The 26,376-nt window shown below is 45.2% G+C and overlaps 1 protein-coding gene across 1 annotated transcript in view; it reads left to right on the top strand.

Annotated features, from left to right (window-relative positions):
• The window catches only part of LOC144150028 (CD109 antigen-like), a 167,765-nt gene that overhangs the window by 91,402 nt on the left and 49,987 nt on the right, over positions 1–26,376 (top strand). Inside the window, exons 6-14 of the mRNA XM_077681819.1 lie at positions 1,322–1,647; positions 5,036–5,266; positions 6,504–6,692; positions 8,848–8,958; positions 11,705–11,767; positions 12,572–12,769; positions 17,306–17,455; positions 21,150–21,290; positions 24,147–24,195. Coding sequence (XP_077537945.1) covers positions 1,322–1,647; positions 5,036–5,266; positions 6,504–6,692; positions 8,848–8,958; positions 11,705–11,767; positions 12,572–12,769; positions 17,306–17,455; positions 21,150–21,290; positions 24,147–24,195 — 1,458 coding nt within the window. The remainder of the gene's footprint in view (positions 1–1,321; positions 1,648–5,035; positions 5,267–6,503; positions 6,693–8,847; positions 8,959–11,704; positions 11,768–12,571; positions 12,770–17,305; positions 17,456–21,149; positions 21,291–24,146; positions 24,196–26,376) is intronic.

Here is a 26,376-nt window from a genome sequence, read left to right as displayed (position 1 = left end):
AGGACTTGTTCTTTGCGCCAGGAAGGGATGGAAAACAATAAGTATCTTCTTGGAAATAATCATCGGTTTCGATTCTTGCGATATATGCACGTATACTATTTATTGCGTTCGTTAGCGAGTATATCAAGCCTTCAACACCGTAATCATGTCATAATTGTTCGGGTTGAGAGTCAGTTCGTTATGATAACGATGGTTACGGTAGAAATTCGGAGTACAAAAGCCGCCTTCGAGTACTCTGGACAACGTACGTTTTTTCACGCGATTCGCGCGCGTCGGCGTTGCGCGTGCTTTTTTTCGGCCGAACCGCATGGAGCGTTTTTTCACGCGATTCGCACGCGTCGGCGCTGCGCGTGTGTTTTTTCGACGCCCCGTCACGCCCGCGTCGACGATTCCGCGCGCACGTGCTCAGAAAATGACGCGCGTCGCGCGCGGCAGTGGGAGGAGCTTGGCGACTTGCGCCAATGGGGAGGCGCGCGCCTCATGGCGGCAGTTTCGAAGCGCTGGAGACAGACCGCCAGGCAGAGAGTTAATACTACTGACAGTTATTGCATGGCGCTTTCACTAGCGGCGGGGGTGATGTTTTGTAGTACCGTTTTTAAGCTCCTTTACCGCACAAGCAACTTCGTGCGTGCCTTGAGCGGAATTTTAGAAGCGGTCGCTGGAGCTCCCGACACTACTTCGCGGCCGAAGCCGCCGCCATGTTGCCGTTGCCTGCCACGCCGCGCGCAGCGTGCGAGTGGTTCCGCGGCAGCGTCACGCACCTGTGGCGTGCGCGGCGCGTTTTCGCGAGCAGAAAACGCTCCATACGGTTCACACTTTAGTGAACTAGAATAGTAGCGAAGGCCACGGCGAGAAATGAGATCATCAATGGCAGATGACGTCACGTCGGCTAAGATGGCCGCGCCCAGGCCGCCGTGCTGTAAACCACGACCGTCGTGCTGTAAACAAATGGTGGTGGGGCTCTTCGATTTACAGTATCGGACTCACCGCGGACTCCCCGAGAAGCAGTCCGGCATTCGATTTTCCCATGTATCCCTATGGCTTCGGGGAATCCTCGGACTACCCCCTAACTATCCGCGGTGAGTCTGAGAGTGCAAATCGAAGAGCCCCGGTGTCTACCGTTGTAGTGTCAGAAGCGCTCTGCTGCTGAATAGCAGGTTTGGGGTTCGATCCCATACATTCCGGTGGAGAAACCTGGTGTTCCGAACTGATCCAGGTACCTCAACTCTGGCGTGCCTCGCAATCACGGTGGAGCTGGGCAACTGTTCGAAGTACACAGCGCGAGTGGCTTTTCATTGTGAGCGCGGGTTGCACCATGCAGGTTTCATCAAGATCAATTTCGAGCTGCCGTACGACTACGCGGTGGGCTGGTGGAGCATCAAGGTGGTGGTGCTGAGTCAGGTGGAGGAGAAAAAGATCCTGCTGGAGCGCTGGTTCACCGAGCGCTACGACGTCTACGTGACCGTGCCGCCGTTTGTGCTGGACACGGACGAATACCTCGAGGGTGATGTGTCGGCAAACTACACCACCGTGGCACCCGTATTCGGCAACGCCACCATCCGTGCCTACGTGCGGCCCACCATGGTCAGGGACTATGACCCGGGACTGCAGATCGTTGACCGCTACCTCGAAGAATACGTGCACGATGTAAGCCCCACTCTCGCCGGTGACCGTGTTTTTGCTGCAGACGCGAGGCTCCGACCTTGTCCTGTTCGGGAATTCTACTTGTTGGTTCGAGAACAAGATTCTGCCCCCGCCCTCAAAATATGATCGCTGATAATCTGTGGTTCGCATTTTCGAGTGGGAGCAAACATTTTTATAAGCAGGATAACTGTATACCAAGGGGTCTGCTCTTGCGACCCTGTTACGAAACCTGCACTGAGCTATATTGGGTGCGGAGCACCTTAGGACCTCACAATGTCCGTCCGCGTCCGTGCGCATAGCATTTACAATCGCAAAAAATTACACAGGCGCCGGTAGGATTCGAGCTTGTGTTTGGTAGACCAGAGAGAGTTAGTGTCAGTTGTCTTGCCCATTGGGCTACAACCGTGAGTTAGTACCCGAGAATTAAACGGCTTACTCCCTCGCCTGTAATGGTGCGGAGTACCTTAGGACCTCACAATGTCCGTCCACGTCCATCCGTGCGCACACCACCATCAAGCGAAAATCAAGCAAAATTCGATTTGAGCCGTGAGTTGCAGTTTCATTTAGGGAATAATCAAGGTACAACTCAGGGCTCAAATCGAATGACGGTCGGGGCGCAAATCGGATGTCACTCGGGGCGCAACCTGGATGTCATTTGGAGTCCTCGGACTCCGCACCCTCGCCATCATCCATGGAGTCAAGATGCTGCCATTTTTTTTTTTTTTGTTAGGTGTGCAGAACATTTGCTGTACGTTTTCCGGTCAAAGTTAACTTTTTTTCCCTCAGAAAGCTCTGAAACTGCATTGATAATGCTAGGCATGATTTTGTTCATATGGTTGACATGCTGTTTGGTTAAAAAAAAAAAGGGCCGTGTAACTATGTGGTTTTATTTTTAGGCTGTACTATGTCTGGGACCCATACCAGTTCAGGGAATTGATTATAATGTAAAGGTAATGTCCTGTATCTGCAAATAAGCTGCAGCAAACTTTTTAACACTCAGTGCTAATATTGTAGCCTTTGTCCAGGAAGAGCCTTATGAGCAAATGAGTCTAGGCAGGGCAATGATTTGAATATGCAGGATGTGACACCAATAATTGAGCATCTTTAAAACTTTGTTCTGCCGCAAACCACAGCTCTGCTCATGCCCAAAATTTACATGAAGGTGGCGATTTGTAGTGTATTTTGTTTAACACCAACTGAGATTAGGGCAGTTACCTGCTTATTTAGAAAATAAATGAAAAAATTAAAGCCGTTCCACTCAATGTGAAAGCTGTCGGAAGTGCAGAGCAGTGATTCACCATAATGGGCTGTACCGCTGTTATCCGCTTAGTGCAATTCAAATTTCCCGCCTTCCCAGTGCTCGCGTGCCCCCTGCCTGAAACTGCGCCAGCGGGAGTTCTGTTCTCTTTGTGCTTTTCTCCCCGCACGTGCCAGCGTTGCACTGCCACATTTTGCGTTTACTACCGTAAAAACCAACCCAACGGGCGCCCTTAACTAAAGAAGCGCGGGCGCGGGCGCTGCCGGTTAATTGCGTATATTTTTCCTCAAATGTACCTATAGTTTTCTTTGCGCTAAACAACGGGAAGATGTATGACAAGCGCCAGCATTTCACGAGTTTTCGAACGCTTATGACTATATAAACCGATTGGCTTTCGAAGCCTCTGGGGTTAGCCGCGAACAACAGCGTTACCCCGGGACGCCGCCTTGGTGCTCTATATACTTGGGTCGAGCGAGCGAGCTAGGACGACAAGGCGATCGCCTAAAGTGTTCTGCACTTAAAAACGATTTTTGCCTCTGGGGGAGTGGTGGCCATCTTGGATGTTTAAGCCCAACTTGGAACGGCGGCGCCACCTGCCATATATAGAATGAAACACGTGGAGCCAGATGAGACGGAAGATAAAAAACCTTTTTTCATCACTAGTTTACAATGATTACAAATAGTTTCAAAACTGCTCATACTTATAATAATAATATGTTCCAGTGGTTCATCATTGCCAAAACCAATAAATGCCGGATTTTTTTTTCCCACCTGCGTTGGGGTCATCTGTTGTCTGCTGTGCAAGATTACCCAGCTTTCTGAAATCAGGCTCACGATTCATTGTTCAGGTTTGTTGGTTTGTTCTCATTTTACTTTTATTAGTCTGTGCATGCAATATGTCTGTGCCGTGCCGTCATGAGATCATTCACTTTAGATGAACAGGCTACCTTTTTGTCTGCAGTGAAAGATCTCATAAAAGTGCGGCACAAGCACAGACATGAACGTACACAGTAAAAGTAGAATGAGAACAAACTACACAAAAGGAAAGGAAAAGAAAACGTTTCGGAAAGCGAGTAACCTGGCACAGCAGATGACATGATTCGAAAGCATATGAAAAAAAAAAACTGTAACATTTACTGGTATTGGCAACGGTGAACCAAGGGGTTCATATCGTATTGTGATTTCTATGACCTCTTATTTAACCACTTGTGATTGTCATAAATTATTAAATTAGTGGCGAAATAGGTTGTTTTATCTTCTGCCACCATATTTGGCTCCTTCTTACCGTGAACCACCATCGCACGTTTTGTTCTGCATACAGCAGGCAACACCACCATTCTAAGTTGGTCATAACGTTCAAGGTGGCCGCCACTCTCCAATAGGTGAAAATTGTTTTTATTTATTTTCTTAATAAGCAGGTAACTGCTGTCAACATTGTTGGTGTTAAACAAAATAGACCACAAAATGGGATTTTCATGCAAAGTTCAAGCGCAAATGGACAGGCGGTTTGCTCAGGAAAGAATTTTAAAGACGCTCATTTATCGGTGTAACACCCTGTAAAAGAAATGCACTGTAACCACCTGTAGCAACAAAAAATAAATGTTACTTCCAAACATAAAAAGTGCAGCTGAAGAAAGGTCTGGTGGCCAGAAAATGAGCTTCTTACTGTTGAAGCAGCTTGAAGGAGGTCTTTAGAGTAAAAGGCTGCCTAATCATCGAGTGTATGAGAGCAGGACACAATCATACTCATGTCATACATTATGGCCCTTAGTAGCTAAGTTGCCCTGTCATTGTGGACTGCACAGAAATAAATTTACAGTTTAAATGTATTCAATTGCCACTGAATATTTTAATCACTGTTTTGGTACTGCTTATTGCTGCATTAAAGTTTCAAATTGGAACTAGTCGTGGGAGTACTACGTATAAAAGCAATGTACATGTGGGATTTCAATCACAAGAAGTAGTATACGCCTGTATGCAGAAAAAAAAAGTATATGCGCAGATATTTGTGCACAGAAATACCGACGCACACACACTCACCAACCGGGACACACTGACACACTCGCTTCCCGATGCCCATGTTCTTGTAAAGGGTGACTAACACGGCAATTTGCTTTCGTTTCTCACCCTTAGTTTCAGATGGGTTACCAGTTCAAGTTCCCCTTGTCAGAGCTGCGTGAGCTGGCGGGGTCCTACCCACTGGACAAATGCGAGATTGAAATAAAGGCTGGCGTGGGCGAGCGCTTCCTGGACATCGTAGTGGACGGCTACGCGCGCTCCCGTGTCATCAACTCCTCACTCAGCCTCAAGATACTTGGCGTTAAGCCGCTAGTCTTCAAGCCGGGAATGCTCTTCACGATATACGTAAGTAGCTTATCTTGAGCTGGCCTTTCAAGCCACCTTTGGGGGATGTGCTCATGTGCGCATGCCTGCAGTTTGTGCCTTGCAGCATTTTACTGTGTGAGCAGTAACGTAATGCCGTCGGCACCGTTGGGTGATGTCTGTTGGGGTCTGCAGCACAAACTGGGCTGCTGCAGCACGAGCACAAATTCATGACTCAGTCTGTGCTGTGAAGGTGGGTGACCAGCAAAGGTGTGGAAAGGTAGATGAGTGAAATACGTCAAGACCTGAGAGCTACTCACAGAGTGTCAATGGCCATAGCTAATGTAAGATATAAAAAAATACTGGTAGTACGTATCTGGATAAAACTAACTATGAGAAAGAAAATGAGCAAAGGAATTCACTATCAGCTTTTCTTGTCTGTATTATATTTATTATGCCGCGGTGGCCCTCTTAGCAGTGTAAATAAAACAATGCTGGGAGGGGAATAATACCTACAAATAGTGGTGTTATAGGAGCTGTTGGTGTAATAAACCATGAGTAGCTTTGAGACTCCACCTAGTTGGTCACCCTTGGTGTGCTAGATGCCATGAAGGTGCATAAGGCATGGGGGATAACCTAAATTCAACAGTGAGATTGTTTTAATGCATTGCACAGTGCACAGCAGTCACAGGAGGGGCTCAAACTGTGCTGTTGCAGTGAACTCATTTTCAAGGTAATGCCATTGTGAGGAATTCTTTTGTGGCAATCATGATTCAAGAGGTGCATGAGATTGGCTGCAGGAGAACAGCCACTAATATGGCTTGCACATTCAAATGACAGAATGGCGAGTCATGAAGTGCTTATTGATACGTGAGTCAGTCGAGCAGGTCCTGAGCGCTGCGCAAAGTTGCAGTAATTTCGGGCAACCGGCTCTGGTTGCCGTTCCTGAGGTGGCAATACCTGATTCGTAGATTGGTATCGCAATGCATGTTGATTCTTTTAGGATAAGTAAGAGCACAAGTATGCTTATGCTTCTGCCCTGTCCAAGTGATTACACTTACGCTTATTTACTTTAGCCTCCTAAGAACTGTATAGTCAAGCAATTATTAATGACCGCCACGAGCACAGAGATGTTCTGACCCACTTGCTCTTCTTATTGGCTGAATGGAATGCGGCTGTTCGGAGCGTAATCGAAGCTGCTGGTCTGCTTTTACCAGCTCACTCACAGAACCCGGTGGTCGCTTGATCAGTGAATGTGCACCTGTTGTGTGCATCGCAGATTGCTGTCACGTACCATGACCTGGTGAAGTTGCCAGAGGAGAAACTGGCCAACTCGAACATCACGGTAAGCTTCACCACACAGGGCGGCAGCCGAAGTCTGGAGGAAGTTGAGAAGCAGCCGGATGAGCAGGGCATGGCCATAGTTGAAGTGGAAGCACCCGAAGGGGCCGAACGCATTAACATAAGGGTGAGTCCACATGCAGAGTGCATACTCATAATTGTACCGCAAGAAACCAGGCTTTTACGAAGGAGCGACTACTCGAAACGTGTCAATGTGCTGCGATCATGAAGTCATCACTGAATGAATATACGCTGAGCAACACAATGGGACTTTATTTTTGTGGACTAAACAGCACATCATGTTTTCTAACGTTTCACTGCATTTCCAAGTGAACTAAAATGTGCACGTATAAAAATGCACTCCTGCATCTTACTTCCGCACAGAGCACTTCAGCGACTGTGAGCACACCGCTTCCAACATGCTAGTCATGCAGCTTTTATTTTGATTAAATTACCAGTTTCAAAGTTGCGAGCTTTACTGTATTTATTCAAATACCGTATTTACCCGATTCTAACGCGCACTTTTTTTTCGAAAAAATACGCCGAAAAATCGCATGCGCGTTAGAATCGGATACAAAACCGAAACTGCCGAAACAGCGGAAATTTCGTCCCACCCATCGCCATCGCCATCTCAAGATGGCGCCAAAGCTTTTAGCAACGATTTTCCGGACGCAGCAAGCCTAGGCGTCTAGTCTTTTCTATCGGCGTTCACACAAATTGTCAAATCGTTTCACTTGCGTGCTTGATAACAGCTACGGCAGCAGCGGCTCCCACGCGTTAAAAACGAGCGGTCGGCTGAAGCGTGCACCTCTGGAGAAGCTCTCGGGACTGCGTGGGAGGTGTGGGCCACGATCCTATCGACCATGGTTGAACGTTCGTTCAGAAGTGTGGCATCGCGAACGCGCTTGAAGGCACCGAGGACGAGATGTTGTGGTCAGCGGAGAGCGACGAGGAGTGAGATGAGTGAGATTACTTCGGGAAATAAATCGCCCATTTCTCTCGCATTCTTTTGTCTGGGTCACAAAGTACCGTGCGCGTTACAATCGGAGGTGAAAGTTTTTTCGGTTTTTTGCCAGGAAAATCGGGTGCGCGTTAGAATCGGGGGCGCGTTAGAATCGGGTAAATACGGTATAACGTGAGGTTTTTTTTTCCAAAATCTGTAGTCTCAAAGTCATACCCTGCCTTATATTTGAAGCTGTGTATATATATATATATATATATATGGTGATTTTTTTACTCTCCGAACTGCACCCTCGCCTTATAATCGTGACTTCCTTATAATCAAATAAATACAGTAAATCTACCCTGCTATCCTGGTTTTGGAAGCCTAACTTCCTTTCATGCTTTGCGCTGGCCTGCGCCTATCTTAAGTGTTGGGTTTAATGGGCCTTAACTCATAGACTTCAGACTAATGTAGACGTGTACCTGGAGTTATTTGGCGTATAACAAATGATGTGTATACAGACGTTTTCATTTCAACCCTTAGTAGAAATAGTGCTCAGTAGTGCACTGTGGCAAAACAGATCCACAGGCAATTTTTAGCATGTAGTACATATTTCTTACTACTCCAGAGGTTTGTATATCATGAGGATTTCACTTCACATTCCGGAACTTCTAAGCGCCGCAAGTTCAGGTGGCGCCCCAATAAAGGTGGCCAGGAGGGAGAACTGCCCACGATAGTCAAGTCGACCAAGAAAATGTTGAGCCCCTGGCCTGAACATATATTGCTTTTCTGACACTGATGTGTCCAGGCCTTAAGCTGGAGGGTCAGAAAAAGCTTTTGGAGACCCTTGCGAACCTGGCTTTTTTCCAGAAGAAAAAAAGTCCAGGTTTGTTCTTGTATTGGCGTAGTGACCCGCATTTTTTTTGTACTGATTGTTGTAAAAAATTAAGGCCTTTGTGTTAGAAATAAATTCATGGTTTTCAGCTAAATAAAAACTTTTGCCAGTTGCTGTTACTGTCCTGTATGAATATTAATGTTTTATAGTCATTAAATTGCCTTTCGAGGGACTGCTCATGGTGTTCAGTTATACCGTACTCACATGACCGTTTAAGTGATCCAAAATCTTCTGCTGCACAAGCTGAAGTGTCTGCTCCAAAACCATGTTTTACCTGCCACAAGAACTCCTTCAAGCAGCTCATTGTCAACCATTGCTTGCCATACTAAACTGCGGTGAATAAGTCATCATACACACATCTAGCGCTTGACATTGGTTTAGCTTGAAAGACAATGAACTTTTTTTTTCCACTTTCTAAGTGCACCATTGATTTGGTTTTTGCAGGCAAGGTATCATGATAAGGAAGACACAGTTGATACGGAAGCACTCGCAATTGCTCAGCTTTCACCAGGCAAGAAGTATATACAGATCACTACCAGCACGGCGAACGGCGTTGTAAGTATTTTCAAGCATTTCCTATTTGGTCGAACTCAGATATACCAAACCAGGAAGGGATTGGCAAATAGTTTATCACAACAGTCATGCATACAACGACAGTCATGAATACACCTGTCCCAGTGGCCCAGTGGCTAAGACATGCTGCAGAGCCCAAGGACATGGATTCGATCCTGGCTGTGGCGGCCGTTTTTCTGGTGGAGGAAAAAAATGAAAATGGCAGTGTGTAGAGATTTCGGCACACGTTGAGCATCCCTAGGTGATTAAAAATAATCTGGAGCCATGCACTGCGGCATGCCTTATATCCCGGGCGCAGCTTTGTTTTTGACGGTTAAGTATACGAAGTGCACAGTAGCTCAAGGAGAGTGCCGGATGTCCACGTGTATATCTGTGTTACATCGAGCTGCCTTTGCACATCTAGCTCACACTGTCCAGCTTTCTAGGCGCATAATGCACTCAGTCGACCGGGACGGTGCATTACGCACTAAGCGCACTGCGGAGGCCACCAGGAAGCTCTGCCGCTGCCCAGCTAGCACTATCTCTGTTACTGTGGCAACTGTGTCTGCAGCCTGTGGTCCTTCCAACGGGTCGCTGTGACAATTTGCTGCACCTCCCCCTCACCATTTCACTTCGCCTTCGGTGGCGCATGTGCCATGAAACCAGCGATAACAAATTACGCACAGGCGCACATTCTCCGGGAGGGACAGACGCACGATGCCAGGAAAAGTACTCCATAATCTTGGAAAACGTTTATAATCGCCGGAAGAAAAAAAAGTGCACAGCCGTCAAGCTGCATGTGCTTTGTATGTTCTCCAGCTGACACAGTGGCTGCAGACCCCCTGTGACCATGCAACTCGCACTAGAGTCGTTGGAAGAAAATTTTTCTTCCTCTTCAGTCTTGTTTTTTTTTGGCCGTCATTTTCAGAAAGTAGTGCTGGACATTTCCGCTTATTATGCCTAAATAATTATGTGGCCACTATCTTACAGAACGTGATCGTAGTCTAATACAAGAAGATTCAGGAAGTAGCCATTCTTCGGTTGCACAGAATATAGCTTCTACGTTGCCTCGTTCATTGCAAATCACTTGGTGCACCAATCGCGTGCTCTGCTCACTCTTGTATGCACTGGTGTCGCCAGGACATGAAACAAGCTCTGCTAAATAGATCGGGTTAGCATTCCGTGATTTATGATCTACTTTCATGATCAGCAACTTCTCAGTGCAAACCGCACCCCTTTGGTTTGATTTTATTACACCAAAAAACATTTCTATTACTCGAAGCTGAATTTGTTTTTGCTAAGCAACCAAAGTAACTTTTCCTCACTCTAGACAGGCTTTGTTCCCCTCATGTGGCTGTCTAGAAGTAAATATGGCTAAAATAAATTACGGAAGTACCCAATCCAGCTAGTTCCTGCTGAATTATTTTTAGTGGTCTCTGAGCCCAGCAAATGGATGGGGAGAACGACACAAGCGCAACTACTTTTTTTAATACGTCACGTCTGAAAGATTAACATAGCATTGGCGATCCATCATTTGACTACCCGGCGCTCGTTTCTGTGTTTAATAAAATGAGCCCCCTATTCCCATAATAATATGTAATATATATAGCGGGGAATTGATCATGCATGATTCGGCCCACCCTGAGCTAACCAACCATCAGGAGCGCTTACGGCGACTCGTGCAGACAAACTCCTTAGCCTTCCAAGCACTACAGCACTGAATTCACCCCTCACAGGACCCCTCAGCGAATTGCCCAATCTGTGGTGACCTGCTGACACTTAAAGCCCCTCCGTACTGCTCTCATCCGCCTGATGGAGGGGCTTTAGTCACACTGATTCACTCTATATGGGCCTGCCCTCAAGATCCCTTTCCTGCCATAGTTAACGAAGAGCAGTGGGAGGGAGCACTGGGCAGTTCAAACCCAGATGTCCAGACACTTCTGGTCACCTGTGCTGCCAACTTCGCTGCCGGCCTTAAACCAACAGCTGCACCGCTCCCCCTAAACCCGCTTAAGACTCAATAAAGGGATGTCTCCCTCTCATGCATGAGAGCGACGGGTTTAACGTAAGATGCACTATTGCACTCCTTAACAAATCGAACAAGGGGACATTCGTTTTGCCAAATTTTCTACATTCCGAATAGGCCTAGTAGGTTACCAGTTTTTACTGCCTTAATTTTTAATTGAAAGTGCTTTTCATAGCTTTGATTTATATCGTTGTGCTGGGTTTTGTTGCCTGGTCTTTTTGTCTCTTGGTCAGCTCAGCAGGCAAAAAGAAAGATGACTGTATGCACTTTCACAAAGCTCCACGTCGCCATTCTGTGCAACTGCAATTGCATTTTTGTTGGAAGGCTGGGCAGGGCTGGGCTGGTTAATGTGGAAAAACGTTAAGTTAAAAATCTGATAAGGGGATACTTGTGGCTCAAGGTTTATCACTGATGTTAAGCCTGACCTGTCATCAGATTGAATCTTTCATATAGTACATGAAAGTTTGCATATACTTGTCTGTGTTGAACGCCCCCCTAAATGCCTTTCTACGTCACATAAGATACTTTTGGGTCGTGGGAACATGTTGGTTTTTTCTCTCTTCGGCCCATAAATAAATTGAAAGCAAAAACGGCCATGCCAAACTCAATGTCTATCATTATCTGGTTATAGTACTAAGAAAGCGCCAAATATTGGCCAAAGACACAAAAATGGAAGACAGGAGCATTGTTCTACTCACGCCTATCTCCCACTATATTTCACAGGCTGGCCAGTACGCTGTGTTTCATGTTCGCACCAACTTCTACATCAAGTTCTTCCATTTCTTGGTGAGTTCTTGTCACTCTCTAAATCATGTTGGAAGGGAGTCATCACGTGCACTGGTCGAATGGCTATATTTGATTTTGGCTTAGATTTAGTCTAAGAGTTCGGGCAGAAACTTAGATTTTTACAGTGAGGTTGGTAGCAGGGGAAAAATATTTTCCATCGCTTGCATCGTGATCGCCTATTCTGGTCGCTGCTTTTACAGTACATATTACTGGGGACTATTACCAATCATTGATGGAAATTGTTGTGCGCTCCCACCGAAACGGGTGCCATTTTGAAAAATCGGTTGTGAGCTGCAAAACTTGCAGTGTGCATCAAAATGCATACACTCTGTAAATCGTGTAATTTTTTCAGTTTTTCTTTTTTTTATTGCAAAACAGCCAATTTCTGGTAGATTCAAGACAGGATGTTTCTGGGAGCAGCAAGACTTGAGGTGGCGAAGACGAGCTGAGGTGCTGTGAAGTCGCAGAGCGCTAATTATCTGGTGTTGCCTGACCATTTTACACTCCCTGCAGATGGGCTGATATTCCTCAGACTTTCAGAATGCGCAAAGAATACATTGCTGTAACAGTAACGTTGCAGGTTTAGTAACATGGGGCCATATTACTTTTGTTGTGCCAGAAGATCTTGTAAACCTTTCTCAATATTTCTAGTTCATTTTGTGATGACAATATTGTTGCTGAACAGAAAGTGCTACCAAAATAACAGAAGTTTAGTAAGACCATGTTTTTTGTGCCTGTGTTGCACGCGTATGCATATGCTGTCTCACTGATGGACACTTTGAGCTTGACGGAGATCCCTTTCAGGTAATATCCAAGGGGACAGTGCTCCAGGCTGGCGTGCAAAAAGCTTATGGTCTGGTCCAAACAATCACCTCGTTCAGCATTCCCCTGTCACCAGAAATGGCACCAGCGGTGAAAGTCATGGTCTACCAGATATCTAGCAACGGAGATCTCACCGCGGACGCCATCATTCTTCCAGTTCAAGGCATCAACCGAGGCAATGTAAGGCAGCAGACTATTCTGGCAACCTTAGCGCTTGTACATAATTGTGGTGGTTTTTGTCTAAGCTCGGAAATCAAGCGTTTTCATTTCGAGGACGCCACATATGTCACTATCGCTGTGTTTAATGAAACTGTACTTGGCACACAAATTTTCTTATTAAGATGTTTAACATTTGCAATTTACGTCCAGACAACAAACTAATGGAAGGAATAATTTATAGGTTACAGAAATAATGTCTTGGTAATATGATCAACTTTTGTTTTAATACCCCTGGAGATGAAAAAACTTCAATGCATGTGAATTATACTGTGTCCGAAGAAAGGGTGGATAGAGTAATAAATACAACTGAACTAAACAAAGCTTTCTTGCCATTATTTTGGAAAGAACTAGGAGATAAGTGGTTACTTTTATGGGCTAAATGCACTCTGGAAGCTTCTCACCAATTCTCATTGCTGTAGAAGCTCACATTGATAGTCGTTTGGCAGCCACGTGAAAATATTGTTAGATTGTTTCAGTGTGCAGAATGTATTCACATAAATAAATCTATCTGTTGTATTCACTGTACAAAATACAATACTAGTAAGTTACCCATAGTGTCACAAAGATAAGCCACTCTCGATTCTAGGCCGACCCCCGAAATCTGGAAGGTCAGAAAATAAAAACAACTTGCCTCGAATGTAAGCCAAATAAAAAAAAAACGCACTAGACTGAGACTAGAACATGCACTTTATTACGCTTGCGAAACTTGTCGTACCATGTTCAATGCCCACTCGTCGTTGTCGTCGACATCGAGGGCACCGCTCATCCAACTATTCTCGTGGGCTCGTACGACAACATTCTTAGGGAAAACTTCCCCGACTGGAAGAGTCTTCCTCTTAAAAATAATGTACAGCGGCAGCTTTCGACCATCAGCCGTGCAACGCAACATCACCGTGGTGAGCTGCTTCTCGTAGGCTGTAGTTTTGACTTTCACATGTTTTGCGCCCTTCCCATTCACGGTGTAGGCCACAGGCATGTCAAAATAGGTACACCAGGGTCTGACTGGTGTTAGTGATTTGGCCCAGTCTGTACTTCTTTTCCAGTCGCTTCTTGATAACAAAGTGCTGGAATGTGACTGGCTTCTCCTCGAAGTCAGTGGGTAGCTTTTGGCACGCAGACGTCCATGGTCACAGGCTGAGCCCGAAACGGTTCATAAAACGAGTGACCTGACCCCTGCTGGTCTTGAACTGAGTCCACGCGACGCCTCAAGTGTTTGCGATCTCCCTCGCCTTCGCCTTATCTCCACCTTAACAGGCCTTCCACCTTATCTTTGCTGTTGGATTAAGTCAGCTACTTCCTTCTCCACTTTGTTGTGTCTACATTTCTTTGGTCCTGTGAAAGCCATTCGCTTGGAAGTGCAGATGAAAAGTTTGTTCCGCTACTTCCACCATCGGTGCACGTTCTTCTCATTGACAGCAAAGTTGCGCTGTGCTTGGAGGTTTGTAGTTCTCTCGGCCACCAAGGCTTCACCTTCCGCTTATAAGCCGCGGTGTAGTGGCACCGCTTTGTGGGCGCCATTGTAGTGCGAACACAGGAGCTTCTCGGGGCCACATCGCGACGTATGCAAGCAAGCACGGAACGCCAAGAGCTGGGTTCACAACGTTCAAACAAGCAAAATGGAGCCTGCAAATTGAGTGTACTAGAAGAAGCTGCTTTTAGTACACTTTACCTACTCTACTGCAAACCTGAAAGCTCCAAGCCTGTGGCAGCGAAATGTTGCTGAGTGTCTAGCGGCGACAGGAAATCCGCATCCGCGAACCTAAGCCGACCCCCGGCTTTCGTAAATGACTTTAAAAAAAAAAAAGTATCGGCCTAGATTCGAGTAAATACATAGTACGAGTTGATGCGCGAACTTCTAGCTACGGTGATAAGGCTGTTGAGTACCTACAAGGAGGGTAAATTCGCAGTGAGTAAGGTAAAAGTACAGTACACCATAGTTACGAGAGACTGCATCGCAAACATAGCTTGTAGGTGAACATGCAGTGGGAAATTTTGGAATATGGGGTAGAAATCGCTGCACTGATGTAGTGGTTGGATTTGTGGAGGGATATAGCCTGAGGATAGCGAATACATTCTGCTGCAAACGAAGGAACTTAACAGAAAAGCACCAACTATGAAACTAAAAATGAAATTGACTATAGTAATTGTCAATCCAGGTTGAACAAAAGTGCAAAGCTGGGTGAGTTGGTAAGGATCCATGAATAAAACAGTGCAAGGCACAAGACACGAGTAAAAACGGGCAAGGGCAGGCGCTAACTGACAACTAAATTTCACCATTTCTTTCAATAAAATTTAGTCGTGAGTCAGCGCCTGTCCTTGTCCATTTTTACTCGCGTCCTGTGCCTTGCACTGTTTTATTCGTGTTTGAATTCAGGTATTGGGCAGGATCTTGACGTGCTAGCTACAATCAAGAGCAGTGATCACAGGTTGGCAGGGAGAGGAGCAAGGCTAGATCTGAAAAGACACTGAGGAACCACACCCATTTTTCTGCAAGATGAAGTTCTCTACTACTACTGCTGAAAAGAGGAGGGATGCAACTAGCAAAAAGGCGAGAACCGAACCGAAAACAACTTCGATTGCCCGTATCAGTGCACCGTGCGATACTACTTGCTCTGTCTTGCCGCAGTTCGTGCATCTCATGCTGGCACACCGTATATGTGCAGGGGTTTCCAATTTTTAGGGGCCTTCTTTTGAGGTCGTGTGCTGATAAATTTCAAGAGACCAGTTTCAATATCTCACAAGTGCTACCTTAAAGGGGCCCTGAAAGGCGTTTTGAGCACACTAAATTGACTAGCGCAATCGTTAGATTGGGTCGTCAACATCATCTGTGCCAAGTATTACTCTTTTACGCGCAGCGGAAAGCTCACACTTTTGTTGCATAGTTTGTCGCTTTTTTCTCACCCTTTCCTTCGTGTTTTTGGACGCCGCCATCTTCACATGTCTACGTCATCGATTCCCAGATGTTCGTCATGAGCTAGACATCCTGCTATTGGGCGGCTTTTTCACGCACTTCCGGCAAAGAGATGAATCATCTGCTCAGCGTCGGCTCGCCGGCTGATCTGCCAGCGGAGTGCCGGAGTGCTTAGACATTTCACGACAAACGAAACAAGTGTAAACAAACGCTTAACCGTTTGTATTGAATGCAACAGGGCCATAACACGACATGGATATTCTCTTACTTGAGTATGTTCCATAAAGAAAGCGTTGAAGCCCCGTGGCACTTCTTTCTTGCAATCGCAGAGAACGCCCTGAGCCGAATGCCCGGGTTTGACGCATACAGTTTATTCAACTTCCAAACAATCCAGAGATGCGTTTCGAACAAACACAACGTCACAACATGCGTTGCAAGTCCGAACCGCGATTGACAGACGATGGGTTGCCTCCTCCTGCCCCTCGTAAATTCGGCACTCACCTCGCGCGCGGTTTGCGGGGACAAACAGCAGGTCACTTAATTCTGGCGCACAAGCCGAGATGGCTTTTAGCCACGCACACTGCACATACCCCATGTGAGGTTGAGTCGTACGCCGCTCGAGAAAGATAATCCAGACCATGGAAAGCACTATCCACCCGCAGAAGCACAACATCGCATTTCATCGCGAAACAAAGGCGTCCACAACACACACACACACAATCGCCTCCTGTAATGCCAAACGCATCTCGCACTTCCAAATGGGAGTGAGTAGTATGCCTGCAGTGCCCATATGCCGCGAGGTGGGGCCCCAAGCTGAACCGGGATCACGCAACCGTAACTGACTTCTAGAGCGGTTTGTGCCTTGTTGCCAGGGCAACCGATGTTTGATATTGTCAAAGGATAGGCGCTCGCTCCAGCGCTAGAAAGCTCAGAGCAGCGGCGGAGCATGTTTTGCCAACGTTGCCGCTCACCACCATGCGTCGCCCCAAGCTGCATGAACTGGTGTTTTGTGCACGGGTTCTGTATCGGTTCTGTACCGATAAAAAGTCACGTGCCGCCGACAGCAACTCCAGCAACGTACACTGCGAAAGGGCAAGGCCAGGCCGCCGCACACATGCGGCCAGATTTTTCGTTCGCTTTTCCAGCCTTGAGCGGAGTGCGGAATTCATGGTGTCAACAAAGCTTGCCCGTAGCAGACGGCAGTGTGAGCAGCGCAATAGCGGAAGTACGTCACCGCCGAGGAGCGCAGCATCATGGGAGGGAAGGCTCGCTCGCCGTCAACAGCGGAGAGTAAGTTGAAAGGAGGAGGAAACGCGGTGCGACGATAATGCGCGGTTTTTGATTTACGATTTCTCAGCTAATACTCATCGCTTTAACAAAATTATTGCGTGAGGAGATTGCTAATACATTGCTTTATTTGGTTACATGTACATCCACGCATCGGCGGAAGGTATTTCAGGACCCCTTTAAGTGGCCTTTTGTTTTTGCTGTCTTTGCTTGGCTTGTAAATAAGTTGCATTATTCTATTATCTGGTTTTTACTTCAATCTGCAAGTGTCCCCACTCTGTCTGGCTCTACTGTTTCAGTTCTACTTGTGGAAGAACCTCAAGCAAGACAGATCTAACAACTTGATCGAGCTGGTGCCCACATACTCTACCGAAACGGTTGCTGGCATAAATGGTCTGGACAGCGACCTGGTGGCTGTGCAGGGAAAGAATGACCTCACACCAACATCGGTGAGAAAAGCCTTTCCTCTCCCCACTGCTCAGTGCACTGGAGATATAAAAATGTCGTAGACTTTAAATACTAACTTTTGCTCCGAAATATGTTTCTTTCCATGCAAATCTGTCTTCACTTCGAGCATAACACTGCAGGCGGTATTTAATTTTGTGCCAATAATTTCCATGTTGGGACCAGATTTAAAGGAATGGGAAATATCTGTCTACTTACTAAAGCGCGTAGATGAACTCAGCACATTCATTCAAAATACAGTCCAACCTTAATATAATGAATCTACATTGTTAAAATTTTGCATTGTAACGAATATTTAACTTCCGTGTTTTTGCCCCATTGAAAACCATGCACTTTTTTTTTTTTGTAGCTCAACGTAATTTTACCACCATTTCAATTTAACGAAATCTTCACGCATGGCATGATATACTAGGAGCTTTGTGCAAACAGGTGTAGCATATTTTCGCCTGCATAACAGCCGTCCCTGCGTATAGGCCTCCTGCGCTGGAGTTCTGGCGACATGCAGCGCCTCTAGCGGCCGACGCCTCTGGGTAGTACAAAAGCAGACGACCCTTGCCGCCCTTCATGTGTTTTCAATTACAAGCCAGAGTGAAAGTTGGTTGTGGCGCTTTGTGGCGTGTTTAAATGACTGCATACTGTATGAAATAGCCCTTAAAGTAGCTGCAGAGGCTAAACAAAATAATATCCGCTAAAAGAAGCCGATTTGTCGGCTTTCATTTGAGCGAGCTGTCGCGGTGTTGCGGCGTGGGACAGTATCGCCAGGTCGGGTGGTTTAACTGTTTGACGACAGTTACAGATTTTTCTTCTTGCGTGCGGTCGACAAAGGAAAGTTCACGAGTAGCATAAACACGGAACGCTGCTCATCTTACATCCTGAGGTAACTGCAAAAGGTTGCTTCATCGGGAGCATGCAAGCGAACGCAAGAATTGCGCAGCCGACTCAGCTGACACTGCTGGCCTGGCACCACCTTTGAAACGAGTGGAAATTTTCTTTCGTATTTTCGCAAACTAAAGATTCTTGCGTAACGTTTTACGCCGCATGATTTACGAACGGCGGGGTACATGTATACTAGCGAGTAGAATAGCGCCAAATAAACAAATTAAGTGCTATTAAGGGGGGACACTGCTCTTAAAAAAACTTTTTTAATTTTTGAGTAAACTCTGTGAAACTTGTCAGACTTGCTGCTTTTCCTCCACTGATTCTAAATATGGCATTATTTTTTTTGTCGGTCAATTAGGTCCCGAGATAATTAGAGGTAATTAACCATTTTTGGAGGAACAATAGACAAAACTGTGTTGGTGAGAAAACTGTAATCTTTACATTTTCCAACGCTGTGAACACTGGTGAGTGCAATAAGACAGTCAGTTTTTTTATACATCGCTTGGAACTAATTTTACAGCTCATTAAACCTTGGTGGCAACACTGGCAAGGAGCCATTTTGAGTGCCAACTTCAAACACTGAAGTTTAATGAGCTGTAAAATTAGTTCCAAGCGATGTATCAAAAAACTGATTGTCTTATTGCACTCACCAGTGTTCACAGTGTTGGAAAATGTAAAGATTACAGTTTTCTCACCAACACAGTTTTGTCTATTGTTCCTCCAAAAATGGTTAATTACCTCTAATTATCTCGGGACCTAATTGACCAACAAAAAAAATAATGCCATATTTAGAATCAGTGGAGGAAAAGCAGCAAGTCTGACAAGTTTCACGGAGTTTACTCAAAAATTAGAAGAAATAGTTTTAAGAGGGGTGTCCCCCCTTAAAGGACGCAAAACACGCACCAAATCACACGCCCGCTGCCTGCAGAGATGTGTACTTCTATAACATCACATAACACAGCATAACATAACACAGACGCATACACGGCGCGGGGCCCCGAATATTTATATACCTATCATCACTGACTGTGTTCGTTTTCTAGTGCAGGGGTCGTCGAATCTGAACGCCGACACGCCAGTTTTGACTTCAAATGGAGTTAGACAGCGAGACAAGAACAGAGAAGAATTGGCGTCCACCAGTTGAATTGCCCCCCCCCCCATCTTCACACTTCGCCAGATTATTGTCAAATATTATTAGAAATTCGCAGAATTTTTTTCCCTTTGCATTCAAAGCCCCCCTCCCCCCCCCCCCCCCCCCCCCTCCATTTGCCGTCCAGCCCTCCGCCGTGTCGGCTGCATGGAACTCGGCCGTTGCTGACCCTCATTCTAGGCTATTAAGTGCGAACTGGGAATGTATGCTGCAAGAGCGTAATTAAGTAAAGTGGGAGCAAACAAGGAAAGCAAGCGGTCTCTTAGTTCGCCCGACCACTTTGTTTTACGGCCACTAATTTCGGAATCGCAAAACAGATTTCACGCTTCTCACGGTTGCGGCATTTTGTCACTGAGACACGCAACAAAACGGCAAGCTAACGCTGCACCATGTATTCGTAACGGCGACGCAAACGAGCACTGTTTAATGAAAGTGCACGCATAGTGTGCAGGTACGCAAAGAGCGGCGCACCGCAGCAGGCGAGCCTGCGGTCCACCGGACTCGCTGGCTTTTTAAAGCGCGATCATCGCCGATTGCGTCACTTTTCTTTTTTGATCGGCTGTTTTTGAGAAGTCTTTGTCACCTAGAGTATTAGTTTAAACTAGAAATTTCACGTAAAGTTTCACTTCGTACTACCATCGATCGGTGAACCTCTGAGTAGCAGACGCTGTCACGGTCCCGGCACTTTCGTCGGCGCTGTAAACGTGTTTAGTGCTGCAAAGCTTTTTCCCCTAATGCCAAATTGATCGCTGAAATAGATCGGACGCGTCGGGGATGAGCTGGTGACCACGTCGCAAAATAATCGGGAGCGTCGAGCTCATTTTGCTTCTGTCAACACGGGATCCTATGGGACCCGCGCAGCTTTGTACTACCCGGAAGTACTGCCTGGAAGCCGCTTGTGCAGCGCCCCCTGGGCAGCGCAGGAGGCCTATAACCCGCACCAGATGTTGCGCCCATCTTGCATTACCCACACAATAGACCGCCTAATGCAACCTCTCAGTCTTCATAAAAAAGCAGTACTGTGCAATCACATCGCGTTTGGTCAGATGACGAATACTATATGTGCCAGTGGTCATCAAACTTCTTTGCTTTACCTGCGCGTGAAACACACATTAACTCCTCTTTCAACCAGAAAAACAAAACCGCATTGCCCATATGGCGAGGCACATCTGCCGAGCTCATTACTCGTAGATAGCTGAAGTGAACGACAGTGAACGATAATGTGGCTAATACTTAGCACTTTCAAATTATGTTAGCAGGAAGATGTTCCTTGCATAGTACTTCAACGATTGGGCGCATAAAATTGCAGCCTTTGGAACCCTACTTAGGGCCCCTTTAAACCTGCTCTAATTCCATGAGATTAGTTTCTGTTTGAGCCCGTACAATTGTAACCCTTGACATGTTTCCTTGTATTTATGAATCTGTGTCAATGCAAAAGCTGTGTCCTTCTGGTCTACTGTAAATCCAAATCTGCAGATATTGTAAAAAATAATGTCGGTTATGTACAGCAACTCAGCCATTTTCCAGCCCTTCGAGAAAAATGCTGATGCCTAGACGCTTTGGGAGAGGACTGTGGCCAGGTGGCAGTGCAGAATGCATTGTCAAGGCTGCACAAAGCGCTTTGTTCCAGAGCTGTGGTATTCCTGCAGGTCATCGAGACTCTCTACCACATGGAGGATCACTGGGGAAGCCACGTGCGTGCGGTGTGGCGCGACCGCGACGGGAAACCAGATGTTGCGCATTACTACGTCACAGCAAACTTCGCTCCGGATGTGAACAAGACATTTGCGGTTGGTTCGGTCTTCTAAACATAATCGGGAACCTACGAGACAATGCAGCTTACAAGTACCCCATACAAAAGTCTGTGCCTGTGTGGGTGCATGTGGAAAAATTTTGATCTTTTACCATGATTTGGGTGATAAAATACTTTCATAGATTACGACCTGCACCTCGCAAGCACAGCAAAAATAGCACGTCTATAATAGCATTGGAGGCAGTTGTATGTTAGTCCCGTATGTCATTTGCCCAGGGAAACCATGACAGTTTTTCTTCAGGTGGTCTGGAGAATGTGCCAAAGCTCATTTTACTAGGCAATATGTTATTAACTAGCTGACTGCTACAAATTAATGAAAAATTTCAGCTGCGAAGTTACAGTTTCCGCATTACAATGCCCCCCCCCCCCCTTTCCTCTTTTTTTAGTTGGAACGCAAAAGAAAAGTATGCTCTAATCGTCCATTCATAGCTATTGAAATTGCGGTGCTCATGTGCCTTTGCACATGCACCTGGAGCCTGTTCACATGATTTGAATGCAGGGCAGCTCTTTGATATGTCATGACGCCCTGCTCTCCCAAGGAAAGTAGAAATATGCGTGGCACAATCCTCCCAGGCAGTAAAAAGAGGCACTTACTCAGCACGCTAGCCACTAGTGTGATGAGGTACCATGTTACAGGTGGTGCCTTTTCAGTCCATAATCGCTGCATGCATATAGCCCTCCACTTAAGTATGACCATGTGTGACCGTAGTTGGTTCCTGATGACGTCAAAGTCCAGTACAGGAGTGAGCGGAAGAAGCCTTTTTTTCTGAGCAGCAAATAGTTTCTGCTTCCTTTTAAAAGCCAAGCTAAAAATGAAATTTTAAACTGATTCAGTGCGGGGTAGATAAGTTGTTTGAGCATTTCATTGATGTAGATATCGCTTGCACATGGGCAAAAAATTTATCATTCCCAATTTCCTCAGGCATTGAAGTTGTCATGCATTTGAGGCGTTTTTTTTTTTTTTTCCAAAATGAGCCAGGTTCACCTAATGCGAACAGCGTAAGTTTGTTACCGGACCTAAATGCAACGCTGTGAAAGCTATTGTATGATATATTTTACATGTCAGCGAGGGAAAGTTTATGGCCACAAGTAATTGAAAATGATGCCGTGAATTTGGGCAATATTGGAGTGATAAGTTTGGATTTGGCTCATATTGACTTGAAACACTCAAGTTTGTGCGGTATTCTTATGAAAACTTTATTTAAATTGACTTTCAAGAATCGTGCGATTGAGTTTTGGCAGAAAAGGCATTAAACATATGCAAAAAGACTTCAAGAACCGTAGAACTATACCAGGAGAGCAGGTGAGTCCTCTTGGCACCATTAGCAGCTCTTCTCGAACTTTTCCCTAGGATAATTTTCTTGGGCACGGCTGAAGGCACTTATGAAGTAAGCAAGAACTTTATTGCCTTGCCATGGATTTCCAAAGCGCTTCACAAGAAGGCTGTTCATATCTTCTTCTTCACCTTAGTGAAGTGATTTGTTCTGTCAGAGGGGAGGGGGGGGGGGGGGGGGTGAATCTGCCAGGAGTTGTAAGCGGCGGCTATTTAGTTAAGTACTAAAATGGCTAATATGGGATTAAAAAAATAAATGGAACCAGAGTTACTCCGTAGGTACAGGAGAGACAAGATGAAATCATTGTTTCACATCTCTGAGTTTCATTTCGTTCACTTCTTCTTCCGTTCGCTTCGTCGTTGACATCTGGGGACAAATCTTTCGCCGATCTCCCAATTTCCGTTTGAATACATGATAAGCCAGCTCCGAAAAAAAAAAAAAAAAACCTGAGAACACCCACGGAACAGTCAAAACAGTCAAGCCGAAAGCAAACTCCCATTAGGCAAGTGGATTTGGCTCATTTTGATCCGTAAAACAGCAGGATCAGGCTCATCTTCGATACGAACTACGATCTCAGTAAACGTTTGAAGGGCGTTATTTCACCTGATTTCTTGCCACCCCTTTTTTAGGGGATAGTTGTCGAGTTTTTCTTGTCACTGCAATTTTATATGTATTAGTTTCGGTTTCTGGATCTGGATGATTTAAAAAAAAAAACGCCTCATTTGTGTTATGGTGGTTTGATGTGTGTTTGGTTTTTTCGCACAACTTAAACTCCATACAAATTGACTGGTGTAAGTTTATGGGCCTTGAAGTGTGCAATAGTGTGCGAAAACGCCAGTGTGTATTCATATTTATGTAATTTGTAATTTTTTAACGTTGAAAAGTCTAGTATTTCAAACTGTAAAAGTGCGTCATGAACAGAATTAAACAGCCAGCATTACTTGCAAAGAAGTCGGTTTTTTGAGTCACTACACACCACTGGTAAGTGAACAATATTGTTACGTGGAAGCAGAACTGGTGAGATTAACCATGATTGAAGATGAAGCAATGTGCAGCAATGTGTTTGCAAAGCAGTCATGACAGCTTGAGCAAGGGTAGGCGCTCGACAACACACCTTCGTCATCATTGGTAGTGGTTGATCATGGCCCATTGGCTTCTCGTGTCAATATCAACCAATCGGCCTTTTCTTTTTTTTAATAAAAAGTGACTGGTTGTTCCTTGCACCTATTGTTACTAAATGCAAGGTTTACCTTACTTTCACTAAACAAAAGGTTCATTTTGTTTAGTGGCTGAAGAAATTTAATGGCTGAAGAAATGTCGTTGTAGTAGCTGCAAAGGTAGTTGTGATTTTTGTAATTGTGGGGCTCTTCTAAAAACGATCGTTATTAAAGAAGCGCGAAATTTAAGTGAGTTCTTGGTTAATTTAGAAGTTGTGTTGGATGGATTTCTTTTTTTTGATGCACTCATTTAATTATTTCCCCTTTCTATTTCTCTTGCAGTTCTCCGGCCTAGTGGTAGCCACAAATTTGAATATTACCACCCTTCCTGGCAAGTGCTCTCCTATCCCACCTTTACCAACTTATTGGTCTGAAACTTTATGATGCAGTAAAAAAAAAAATTGCATTGTTTGCTGTATGTGATGGTTCATCCGGACCCATCACTGGGTGTTAAAATATCACTTTGACGGTAGCAGAAACGCTATTTTTGCAGGTGTGTTTCAGAGCCAGGTGGACATTATTTGCAAGGGAGTGCGTAACTGCAAGAAGATTAATTAACCAAAGTTTAGAAATTAAACTTTTAGTAGCAGGCGTTAGGCGCGTGAAGTACAAGAAAGTAATTGCCAAAGCCTACCCCAACTTTAAAAAATTCCTGGTATGGCCAGCGATGAGAAATGCCCCAAAGTTGGCCCCCAAATGCAGTAGCGTTTGATGTCATTATGGGTGCATAACCTCAGTTGTCAGACATGGCGTGGGATATCGATGTATTTGAGGGCTCATAGTGAAAAACTGCTCAGAAACACACAGTAGAAGAAGAAGAAAACATACGACAATGCTACCTATGAATTCGATTGTTTGAACACCTAGGACAATTTGTTAAGTCACCCTCTGGAGCGTGTGAGACATAGTTTGGTTAGAAGTAAGGTTTAGTTAATGCTCAATCATTGCATTATCTCTCTGATCACTGGAATGCATTTTGAGATAGCTACCACCTATGTCGGTGTCACCGTGAATACGTCTCCGTTCTACCTGACGCCCATCCTCGCTCCCTTCGCTACATTGCGGATTCTTTATAACAGGTTATGCTATTACAGATTGTAATGGTAATTTGATGCATGAAGCACAAGACTGAACTCTTTTGGGAACACACTCTTTAATTTGTTGCCAGCAGTTCTCCTGCCCGAACTGAATAGCACTAGCAACAGGGTAGTGAGTTAGTCTAGTCAGAGAAAGCGCATCTCCGAAAACAACGCAGCACTGAAAGATTCAAAACATCTGAACAGGCAGAGATTTTGAGCGCTGAGCAAATAGGATAGTGCGGTACCGGTCTGACTTTCTGCATGGGTCATCGGGGGGACACTGGTCTTGAGGACCGAAAATTTGCCAAAAAATCAATTTTCTGTATTAATTTTATTTGCAGTCTACAGGTCCCAAAGAATGTACCTGCAAAATGTCATAGCTGCATCATAAGTATTCACAAAGCTGTTGCCCTTTCAAGTCGCCTAAATGACCATTTTTGCCTACGTTTGCAAACTTTGTGCCCTGTTTTCTCAGAACCAATTTTTTTCCCACATGGTCAGCTGTCGGGTACAATATCTTGGGATGTACTGGTTCGATTTACATAATTTTTGCTGCATTCGAAAGCTTATGAATTGAACAGTGCAATAAAACCACAAAAGTACAGAATTTCTTTTTGCTGGCGCAAGATTTTATGCAGTTAGTTTTACAAAAACATTGTAAATTGATGGCCTCACATTTATGAATTTTACAGCGTTTGCAGAAACCATGCTAAAATTACTGCAGTGGTATAGTTGCACTCCCTGGTCCTCCTAGAGCACAAAGGGATAAAAGCTATTTGAGTATTTCATAGGTACATAATGAAAAAATTGCCCGAAACGGAGTGACATTACATGTTGCACAACTCTAAACTTACACCCCATAGACGAAAACTGAGTGCATATTTGGGCTCAGAATGTTGAAATACATTCAATGTGTAAATCTCAAGCACATAGGTTAAAAAATAACAAAAATGTCCTCAAGACCAGTGTCCCCCCTTTAGTGCTTTTTTTTTTTTTTTAACATAATGAAATACAGGGCCTGCAAGGTTCGGGGGTAGTTTCTTGCTGCAAAGGAGTAAAGTGCATAGCAGTTTTTTCTGCTACATTTATTATCATTATTTGGATCTGCTTCAAAACGCGAATTTGTGTGCTCCACGCGTACTGAAAATCTGATGGTTATACCAGGAACCACGGCTGCCTTCGAAGAGATGACACATTTGGATATGTGTTAGGTCAAAAAATGGAGGGATGTCTGGAGCAAAATCTACCTTTTGGTGATTGGCTTATGCTATGGCTTAAAGCAGCGAAGAAAAGGCAGAAATTAGTCGTGTGTGAACTCTGCAAGGAATAATTAAAACCCCATTGCGGGCCTTTTATTTTTCGTTTTCACGCGGAGACACCTGTGTCAAAAAATATTGGCGCGTGTGATGCCCCTCAGCTACTCCTGTGCTATG

The sequence above is a fragment of the Haemaphysalis longicornis genome, unplaced genomic scaffold (assembly GCF_048455015.1).
Source record: "Haemaphysalis longicornis isolate Haplotype H1 unplaced genomic scaffold, Haemaphysalis longicornis Haplotype H1 scaffold_1, whole genome shotgun sequence".
Classification (NCBI taxonomy): domain Eukaryota; kingdom Metazoa; phylum Arthropoda; class Arachnida; order Ixodida; family Ixodidae; genus Haemaphysalis; species Haemaphysalis longicornis.
This window is presented reverse-complemented; position numbering and strand designations above follow the sequence as displayed.